Here is an 11248-nt window from a genome sequence, read left to right on the forward strand (position 1 = left end):
GCACCACACTATCTTTCTCCGGGTGCAAACAGCAAACTGTCATTTCTTTGGTGCTACTTTCCAGTATACAACATGCTGGTCGAGGAGTGAAGACTCTTATCGCTTCGAAGTGCTACGCTTGTGATTTCTTTTGGCATCTTGTAGTATTCAGTACAATTGGCCAAATGATGGAGAGTAGCTTTTCTGAGCCATGTCCAGCTGGTTTACTGGGCGGCCATATGATCAGCTAGTTTCTTGTCAATCACTTCCACATTTTATGCTTCCTGAATCTTGTGTAGGAGAACCCGTTCTTTATGAGAGATTCAAACTGTGCACTACCAATACTGTGTGCGTCGCGGCGCTGGCGGACGCAATATGCGTCACATACAACGACTGACTCCAGCTTCCTCACGCTCTCGGCCTCCCGGTTTCCCGCTTAATCCCGTCCGAGCCAGAGACGAACTCGAACACACGAACTTCACCGCCGCGGCCGCGCTTGCTACAAGCACCTACCTACGCGAACCCTCCGTCCGTCCAACCAACACCGCAAGCATTGGCTTTGATCTCGTCGCATCAGACTAAGCCAGAGGAGGCCGACCGAGCGATGGCGGCCGCCGGCATGGACAGATTCGTGGCCAAGATGGCCTTCTGCGAGGCGCCCTTCGACGGCACCCTCCTCGCCCCCGCGGTGCCCGCCGTCCACGATGACAAGAACAAAGGAGGAGCTGCGTCGGCGGTGGAGGTGGCGTTGGCGTTGATGGAGGCAGCCAAGGAGTACTTCTCCTCCGGCGCCACATTGGAGGAGGAGCAGCAGCAGGGCACGGACAGCGTGTCCGCCTTCTTCAATGCCGTTGCACTGGAGCTTTTTTTTCCGAGAAACTTCTAACCTATTCATTTTCAATCATGGCAGTACAAAGAACAACAGAGGTAATAAAAATTACAATCACGCACGATCTATTGAAGCCTATAAATATGATTTTCCACCAAGTAACATATATCATGATCATATGACACCATGATCAGATTCTATCTCTCAACCTCCTCTGTTGCGATGAGAACTTTGCTGGGTGTCTTCGGAGGATACAGCTCCCATAGCGCAACCGTGGTGTCCGCCGAGCATGAGGCCAACAGTTTGCAGTCATGTGAGAAAGTCACCGCGGCACACTGCCAGCAAAAAAAGAAGCATGTAAGTTAAACTACACATCAAGCAGAATTTGACCAAGTTGTACTCCCTCCGTTCCTAAATATTTGTCTTTCTAGAGGTTTCAAATAGACTACTACATACGGATGTATATAGACATATTTTAGAGTGTAGATTCACTCATTTTACTCCGTATGTAGTCACTTGTTAAAATATCTAGAAAGACAAATATTTAGGAACGGAGGGAGTAGTAAGGAAGTAATTGAGCTGATTATCGATCTCATGACCCATATTCCAATTAAAGTAAACAGGAGGACTGAAATTGACATTTTGGACTGATCGAGGGACCCTAGATGCAAAATGGAAATGCCAAAAGCACTTAGTTGATCGAAGCTGCATACCGTAGCGCTGTGATACTTTAGAACCGCTAGAGCATTTCCTTTATTGTAGTTATACACTCGAATCCTGCAACGATGTAAAACACTTGAAAGATTACACAAATGCAAGGATTACAAACTCAGATAAACAACTAGAAGCATGCTTGTCCTGCAGGCATCGCCTACTCCTTGTCCAACAACTCCTATTCTGTGCACATAATGCTCTGCCTATTTTCTGTTCTGCACCTATTCTATTGTCATCTACAGGATGTGACGTCTAATCTCTGTCTTGCACTTCCCCCTCAGAGGGCACGCAAGTGTCACTTAATCAGCCAGCACTAAATCAGTTTGGTAATCAGGGACAACTGGTGTTGCCGCGACATAATCAGCTATCAGTAAATCAGCTTTGCTAACCAACGGTGGTCTACATGGAGGTCGCACTCGCGGCGCAGTGCCTAGTCCAGCAGGATACCCTTCACAAAGCCGTTGAGTTTGGATAAGACTATACACATTTTTTTCATAAACTTAATAATATTGTATCTCATACATGTTGTTCTACTCCACTACATGGCTTGCATGTAGACGATAAATGAAGACATTGTTTTTGCTCTGCTGCTCGTGGTGTGGAACACCAATTTTGAATAAGACACAGCGGAGCTGGCAAGCATTGAGAGTTAGGGGATGGAGCCAGATGCTAAGCATATTGTCCTGCTGATACTATGATTATGATATTAGGGTCATACTGGTTTCCTGGGTGATACTACATTATACAGGTGATACTATGATTGAATGTATCTTTTGTTTTATGTATTTCTAGGCGATCGCGTGTTTGACATGGAGAACCCCTTTTACAGGCTATGTTTGGAAAGTAAAAGAAACTACATGAAGAACCCCTTTTACAGGCTAATGTTTTTTATGGTTTAGTTCTTAGTGACACACACTTTGCCTCTGGCGTAGTGACAAACACCACCCTTTTCAGTTCAAAACTAGAAATTGAATAAAAGAAGTGTTTCCAGAAATACTGGCGGTGCTCAAGCCTTCGGTAGTGGAAGTGTGACAAGAATCTGAACTGCAACCCTGCACTATATGTGAGATTCACCATGGAGGTGAGACTCAGGGTACAGGTGATACTCATGCTGTACGTGAGACTCAGGGTGTAGGTGAGACTCATGGTATATGTGAGACTCCACTGATTGATTCTGCCAGGGAGCCGAAGCATGGGAGTTGTGATCGCCTAGTCCACCATGGAAATCATGAGACATCCATCTGATTAATTTACTTTCGATTCCATTCAAGTATATCTATAATCTACCAATAAACAGTCCTATATTCAAATCAGATGCAGTTATTGACTCAGGCAATCAGATCCACTAAGCCGCTAGAAAAGGTTACATTAGCATCCCTGGTCAGCGATAAAAGCTAAGAATGGGGGAACAAACCTGTGATCCCAACCAGCAGTTGCTGCAATCTTGTTGTCTGGCCGAATCGCTATACCCGCTATACCGGGTCGCTCAATTTCTATCTCATTCCTGAGAGAAAACGTGCCCTGTAATCAAGACAGCTACATTTCGGTTAAGAATTTCAGTTTTCTTGATTCCTAAATGAAATTGCAACCACTCCAATACAGGTAATGCTTGTGATGAAACGAATGCAAAAATTACAATCACACAAGTAGTTGACATGTCGAGCAATTGAGTCTGAATTATGAAGTAGATCATAGAGAGATGCTCGATTTTCTTACTGTGTAAACTAGTTAGCACCACATGTATGAATTATCACATGGACATATTGCTCCAAATCTGGGCTAATATCCAGGGACGAAAAACTGATAAACTGACATTCAACTTAGCTGTCATTTTGGATGCAAGCACTCATCAACCTTCCGAAAAGAGGATATAATACATAACATCGAGGCATCAATTTTTACATAGAATTGATGAATGCAAAGATATCCTGAGATAACTTTAAAAACATGTTTTTCCTTTTGTTTTCCTCACCTAGATGAAAATTTCACACTCCAGATAACGATAGAAGGCTGCCGACGTTGTTTTCTACCCTTCCAATTTCCGGGGATCAAAACATTTTGTTATTATCTCTACAAGTAGCAGGCAGTCAGGACTCGATCCCTAATTGATAGTGTATTGCCTACTAATCCTTCGCACAGGAATCACATCTCAGTTCTTCCATGTCTCTAGCGTAATCATAAATTGTTAGAAGCACTTTCGGGATGTATGATTCTGTCAGGATATACTTCAGAATATTACTAAAACTGTACTGAGAGAGTGACATAACTTAGAATATGCAAAGAATACAGATTACAGAGTGAACTCGGGTTTGTCAGCTACTACAAGTATATAACCAAGACTTGCACTTACAGCATGCATTTTCATGATAGAGATATCTTATATAGCAGTAAACAGAACATAGAATAATTGATGTCACACCTGCTGATGATCAAGGGCAAACATGGCTACTTTATTATCAGCACCTCCTGAGATCCCACCGGTGCATAAACCATCAATAGCAATGGATAAAGCTGCACACGTGCATCTTATTAGATCATATGTTGTTTCATTCCATCAAAGGAAGATAAACATTAACTACTCTTGAAAATGGCAGGTTACACAATTGAATTAAAACTGGGTGTAGCATGAGACCTGATTCCAAATGATATTTCACTGAAGATAAAGGTGACCCAGGCTTCCGCACATCCCACCAGAGAGTGCTTCCATCTTCATAACTGGTGGCCGTAAAAGCGATGTTTATTAATAAAATGAACACATACACTTCTCAACCTTGAACCCTCAAACTGGTTGTTTTTAACCTTAAACTCTTGAATCAGTTTTATTCACTCCCTTGGCCCTATCCCGTTGAAAAATTATGAACTTTTTAAAAAGTCATAAATAGTCAAAACTCAATAAGAAAAGGCGGATTCAATACTCCACAGATGACATGTAGCTAAACTTTTTCTAATAGTCAATATAAAATCCTGAATTTCCTATAAAGTTTTTTCCTGATAGTCAAACTGAAAAAGAATCAACAGTTAATCTGAAAAAAAAACTATTTGCCAAATTTCCTAAAGAGTTAAAGAATCCTGATTTCTATATTTTAAGTTGAGTGTAAAAGTGATGCCACGTGTCATCTCTGCCAGCACAACCGTTTGGGTTAGGGTCAAGGGCGTAAAATAAACTGATTCGACAGTTTAAAGTTAGAAGCAACCGGTTTCAGAATTCAAGGTTGAAAAATGAACTTCAGCAGTAGTTGAGGGTTGAAAATGACATATTGTTTGAATTTTGAAAATGAAATTCCCGTGAGAACACCCAGCGTGCATGCAAAAAGGCTGAGAATTTTTTTTTTCATTCTGAAAAAATTATCGAACTCGCTTTAACCTGCCCCAGAAGCATACTATGGGACTGTTTAGCCTATCAAGTACTAGAGATCAATTTACCATATTTAGGTACCAACTATTGAGATGAGATTATATTGAGATATCACTACAGTTCATAATGTGACTAGTCAAAAACTCATGCCATGATACTAAATGCTTGAACCCTTGAAGCATACTCGCTTCAGTTAATGGATTTTATTTGTAAGATAAAGTTGCTTTGTTGCTTCACAACAGAATCAATTCAATTGTGTAAGTGGCATACACTCACAGTTGAAATCTTTACATGTGAGCTAATCGAGTGAATATGCATCAACAATATCATTTTACTATGTGCTGCACATGCCCCATGGAATACACACAACAATGGTTATGGTTAACATTGTGAAGCAGGAACAAATCTGTATGCTGCATATAGTCATCTGTACACTTCACATAACACCATCACTACACTCGCAATAAGAATTTGATCTAGTATAACTTCTGCCATAGAGGGGAGATAAACTATCTTACATCGAGCTGTCCAGTACCTGAAGCTCTGGCACTTGGTGCAGCACGTCGAGCTGTCCAACGAGCCGGACAAGCTGCTTTGGAGCTGGACCACCAATGGCACATACACGGCCAAGTCATGCTACCGGGCAACCTTCCAGGGAGCGATGGGCTGCCACTCCTGGAAGCTCATTTGGAGGACCTGGGCACCTCCTAGAGTGAAGTTCTTCCACTGGTTGGCTTGCCAAGATCGTTGCTGGACAGCCGAACGGCTCGCGCGCCGCGGCCTGCAGCATCACCCTCGGTGCTTGCTGTGTGACCAGGAACCGGAGACGATCAGGCACCTGATGCTCACCTGTCCATTTACCAGGCAGACATGGCATGAGGTCCTATCCTGGCTGCGTTTGCCGGCACCAACGCCCGAGCACGATGATTCGCTTATGGACTGGTGGCTGCGCGCGAAGGAGTTCACGCCACCCACTCAACGCAAGGCGCTGAAATCCGTGGCGCTCTTGGTGCCGTGGATGACCTGGAAGCACAGGAACGCGTGCGTTTTTGACCATGTTAGCCCCTCGCTCAATGAGCTTGTTGACTCGATCAAGGACGAGGCCAGATGTTGGGCAAAGGCCGGAGCTCAAGGGCTCAGGGTCATTTTGCCATCATCGTGGGATGTTCATTGAGCCCCTGACGGCTATGTAAAACCTGCCTCCTAGGAGGATGTAAATTCCCTCTCTTTCCAATGCAATGAAACGCAAAAGCAATTTGCGTTTTCTCGAAAAAAACTATCTTACATCATTCTCCCAAATGTGTGAGTGGAAAGATGATTCATGTGCAATATAACCATGCTAAGCATTTGAATACCATTTCCATTCCACGTGATTGTTACTATCCAGATAAAACATGAGATGTGTTCAGCTTATGACATTTTTTATTATGTGTGATTATTCCATAACACTTAGCCACAACTCCCAAACAAATGACAGAGGCCAGAGGATAAAAGAGGGCGGGTCTGATAAAAGGACCAGATTCATATTTAAGCCATTTGCTACAATTGACCTAAGAAAGAGCTCAATAGTTTTTAAAACTGAAAAGAGCTTAATAGTTTTTGTTCAGATACTCCACTAGGCCATGGCATATAAAAATATCTTGCAATATTAGTTACAAACATATTGGGTTTTTGGAAACTTGATCTGGATACCTTGATAAAATATTAACATAGCCTCCAGATTCACACGGGATGAAAGCTTGCACAGCCATGCATAGACCTACAAACAACAGAATTACAGTTTTCAACGATTACTCAAAAGCATAAATAGTCAGGAAAAACAAATGACACAGAACAATTAAAAGGGATTTTTATTGCAGTCCTGCAGATAAAGACTATTATTTTAATTCAATATAGTTGTAAAGCCATGCATTATACCTTGTAATAACAACAAGAAAACTACGACAGCACAAGAAATATAAATAAACAAGATGCCAGAGAGTCTCATGCCATGGAAGAAGGATTGGTCCTATATCACATATATTCCTTGCATTCGTGGTACCAGAGAGGTCAGTCAAATTGCAAAGTGTACATATCTCAGATAAAGGCATGCAATTATAACTTTCTCCCATGAAAACTGAACAATGAATCAACAGACCATGTAGGTGGAGCTGCTGGATCTAGGCCAAGAGGGACAATTCTCAAACCAAACACTCTAGGTCTGGTAGAGAAAAAATTAAAACAACAAAAATGGTGGAGGCTACTCTGATGTCAAGTCTAAATAGTTCACGGTTCTACTAAGCGAGAAGTTACCACCGGATACATATACTAGGTACAACCCACCATCGTATATTGTTGAACAAAAACAAACAACTATAGCTGGAGTGGTGAAGAGTGAGGACAAACCTTTTTTCTTGGTAAGGTGACCTGTCATATTAGCACTACATCTTTGGGGCAAACACATTATCTTCCTTGAATTTTCAATGTCCCAAAGTTCAACCTGTAGGTTTTGTTTTGAAGTTTCAACATGAAAGCAGTGACAACAAAAGAAGTATAACAACATCGGAAATTGCCTCTCAGTTTATATATTGATCTTAAGTTAGTGAAAAGATAACATAGTTTGGAACTAACCTCAGAAGATTCTTGACCAGCGATTGCCAATATATTTTGTCCATCCAAGGAACTGCCTAGCAAATACATAATAAAGTCAACAATGCAGAGATAGCATGCTTGTCTAAACAAGAAATTATCAGACACATACAGTACATCCTTCTTCTAAACGATGTGACATTTGAAAGTCAACAAAGTGTTATATTACGCCATTTCCTTTGCAGTCTTTCCTTTCCTCTACATAAATGAATGAAATTGCTATTTATTTGTCCATTACCGAAAAGCTTACACTTCCATAATAAGTCACTAGTTAATACATCTCATGTAGGATTCAGAGGATATTGCTGCTTTTAAACGTGATGGGATTCGAAAATGGTCGCACATTACCTTGTTCATATTCTCGTGTTCCTTCTGCAAGATTTACACCATCTGATCCTGTATTATCTTCGGTAGGTACTCTTTGCGGCTCAGTGCCACTATTTGAGCCACTCAAGCTGGTTTGTGTGCCATGTGCAGAACATGGAACCTTAACCAGTGACATCTTACAGAAATGGTATGCACTTGTTTTGATTGTAAATATGGGCCTCCTGCATAAGCACAAATAATAGATTTATAAATTCCACAGAGATTCATAGAACACGCACGGGCCACAAAGCCTGCTAAAAAGTATATATTCTTCCAGATTTCCACATGAACACTTTACGTATTGTCTTATCTCCTAAAATAAATCACAAGTGTCCACGCGTCCAGGTCATTCATAGTTGAGTTCAGACATATTTATAAGAAAAGAATAATTCTAGGTTCTACAAATCACCTGGTTGTTTAGAAGTTCTTCAAAATGTTGCCACTACAGTTTACGGATGAGGGCCTTACACATTTGGACTTAAAAGTATCATATTACAAGTTTATAACAATGTAACATCCGTCAAAAAACAGGAAAGCACCATAAGACTTGTGCTTTCAAGCTATAATCAGGACGAAATACTACCAGATAACATGAATAGCTTAATTCTATGAAAGGGTACTCAGAACATATCTAGATTTTGCTCATTGCTAACTCATATTGCGGGTGCTAGCATTTAGTTTGACCATAAAATCGATAGCATTACTGATTATCTGACCTTGGTAGTGAAAGAAACTTTCAACATATTAGATAAGGAACCCTAGTATGATGCGATACTTATTACACTCCTACCCAGCTATATTATTTTGCCCCGCCCCTAGCCCTAAATCTAAATAAGCAGCTGTATTTTCTGGTGGCCAAAGGGCAGTTATAGAATACAATTTGCAGAGAGTGAACATCAGGAATGATAATTGTTCTGCCTTCAGGGACAGAAGCTGTCTTGTAATTACTAAATAAAGACTTCTTTTCAATTCATCCTGGAATGTTCGATTTGTAATATTTGAAAGATTTTGTGCATGTGTATTTCATTGCATTTAAGTAAGCGACTAAGCGGGAGCCTATTCCTGATTGATTGTGCCCTAGCTTATGTTTGATGTAAACAGTTATCAACTTTCTTTCAGAAAAGGAAATATGACAACCCTTGGCATCTTGTGACTGCAGATGCAGAAAGTCATACCGTGAGAGCCCAGCTTCCTCAATTGCCCAGCCTTTGCACAAACCATCTCTTCCCTGGCTGTGCCAAAATCAAAAGCATAGATATTGAGGATCAAAATAAGCCCACACAGGAAATCTCTTACTTCCAAATTCTACGATGCAATAAAAGCTGTGTACAAGTTAAAAGGCACTTAGACGGTTCAAGCATGTATAGTCAATATCAAAAACATAGATATTGATCAAAATTCAACAAAAGATCACCACTGGAAAGAAATATGCTCAAAGGAAATCTCTTCCATCTACATTCAACAATGCAGAAAAAGTTATATAGAGGTTAGAATGCACTTAGATGGTTCAGGCATATATAGTTTTCCCCAAAGCCATGCTCAGCAACTATAACCACAGTCCTGAAATGGGTTCACCAACACTGTTTCAAATATAGCTCTGACATGGTTATACTAGTTATGGTACTGGAATTTCTTATCTAGCAACATGATAAGCTAAGTTTGAGATATCCAATAACCAGCACTCCTGACAGAATTCACCCCAATTCACTCATCACCTAATGATTGTGTTCCCAAGTCCGGCGCCAGCAGCGATTGAATACACCCCAGCCGCGCCGCCATGAGCCCTGCAGATTGCAGAATCACACGCTATCACACCCAACCACTCGAAACCGAACCACACCCGCCGCTGCAGTCTGAAGAAGCAGCAGGCTTACCAGATGGAGGAGACTGTGCGGTGGTTCGCCGTGTCCCAGACCCTGAGATCCCCGTCAGCCGCGCTGGTGGAGGAAAAGCAGAGACCATGAACCAAGCATCAAAGCACAGCAGAGTCACATTCAAAAGGGTTCATGGCAAGCGGCTGATGATACGGGCGACCAGAGAGGGGTGTAGGGGTTGGGAGGAAGTTTACCCCGAGAAGAGGAGAGGGAGGGCGTGGTGGAAGCAGGCGTCGCTGACGGCGGCGCGGTGGCCCCGGAGCACCGCCACAGGGTCCGGCGACGGACGGCGGCGCGGCCTCTCCCGGTCGCTGGCCATGTCGCTCGGCGAAGTGCGAGACAGTCAGAGAAAGCAGTTGTGTCATGTCCAGCGCTCGACGCCTACACCCAAACACGGAAAAATATCTGGTGCACCAGAGCAATTTCAAGTCAAAATTTAAAACATAACTTGAAAAATAAAAATGACAAATTCGACACCAAATAGTACATAACATAACTTGGGCTTTAGATTTGGTCCATTATCACACTGATGTCAAATTTATTTTTTTTGTATCTTAAAAGTATTTCAAATTTTTATATGAAATTTTGTGGCATCGTACATTTCTATGGCGTTAACATGCTAGAATTTTTTCAGATTTTTTAAAATACTCTATGGCATCCGATGCACCAGTAACACCATAAATGCGGGTGCACCAGATACATTGCTAAACAAACGCACCTTTGTCAACAAAACTATGAACTATGGATTGTATAACTTAGATATGATGGTGTGCTCTTTCATATCATCATCTCATGCACACTAGTTTGTTATGTATAGTTGCTACTTGTCTATGTTGTTGGATTATGAAGTTACACCTTAATTCCTATTTTCAAAATTATTGTTGTTGACATGTTATGTTAGTCTGTGATGTTGAAGTTTACTTCTAAATTTCGAAATCAAAGTTGGACCCATATTTGATATATATGTATGGTGCTAAAATTACATATCATAGGGGTAATCTTACCACCTCAAACAAAATGGCGTGTGCAACAATCATCCATTCTTTCATCCTCTCAACCAAACACACAAATGGCTGTCTTTAGCCACATCTATCCTCCCTACCAAACAAAATAATATGGTTATCCAACTCACCTAATCCCTCACAACCAAGCAACCAAAATTGGCTATCCCCAACACCTGGTTAAGGATATTCTTAGCCAGGTAACCTTGCACGTGAACCAAACGCCACCTAAGGGTGTGTTTGGGCATATGCGTCGTTGCATCTAGCGTTGGACATAGCATATATCAACGGCTCTTATCTATTGGCCCATAACATATGAGAACACACCCTTTTTTTCTAGACTGAACTACCAATGTCATCATCGAGACAAGCATACACTAGTAGAAACTGGAGCTTTAAAACCGGTTCGTAAGAGCCTTTAGTGCCGGTTCTGCAACCGGCACTAAAGGATGGAGACTAAAGCCCCCCCCCCCCTTTAGTACCGGTTCGACACGAACCGCCA

The 11248-nt window shown here is 41.7% G+C and overlaps 1 protein-coding gene across 1 annotated transcript; it reads right to left on the reverse strand.

Annotated features, from left to right (window-relative positions):
* Positions 1 to 907: 907 nt before the first annotated feature.
* On the reverse strand, positions 908 to 10095 carry LOC119277419 (protein DECREASED SIZE EXCLUSION LIMIT 1-like). The gene is made up of 13 exons (XM_037558697.1): positions 9940 to 10095; positions 9746 to 9808; positions 9587 to 9655; positions 9047 to 9103; positions 7854 to 8053; positions 7488 to 7543; positions 7263 to 7356; positions 6570 to 6636; positions 4155 to 4237; positions 3942 to 4033; positions 2937 to 3043; positions 1522 to 1585; positions 908 to 1143 (listed from the first exon to the last, which is right to left on the reverse strand). Exons 1-13 carry the CDS (start codon positions 10062 to 10064, stop codon positions 1006 to 1008), a joined length of 1215 nt encoding a protein of 404 aa, XP_037414594.1. The 5' UTR covers positions 10065 to 10095; the 3' UTR covers positions 908 to 1005.
* Between the last annotated feature and the right edge of the window lie 1153 nt (positions 10096 to 11248).

The sequence above is a fragment of the Triticum dicoccoides genome, chromosome 3B (genome assembly GCF_002162155.2).
Source record: "Triticum dicoccoides isolate Atlit2015 ecotype Zavitan chromosome 3B, WEW_v2.0, whole genome shotgun sequence".
Classification (NCBI taxonomy): Eukaryota; Viridiplantae; Streptophyta; class Magnoliopsida; order Poales; family Poaceae; genus Triticum; species Triticum dicoccoides.

Bases quoted from the DNA above. Each gene is read 5' to 3' on its own strand.
- LOC119277419 (XM_037558697.1), bottom strand. From the start codon at position 10,064: ATGGCCAGCGACCGGGAGAGGCCGCGCCGCCGTCCGTCGCCGGACCCT. The intron at 7,357-7,487 runs GTTAGTTCCAAA...CAAAACCTACAG, and splicing joins CTGGTCAAGAATCTTCTGAG to GTTGAACTTTGGGACATTGA. The intron at 3,044-3,941 runs GTGTGACATCAA...TCTTGATTACAG, and splicing joins TTGCCCTTGATCATCAGCAG to GGCACGTTTTCTCTCAGGAA.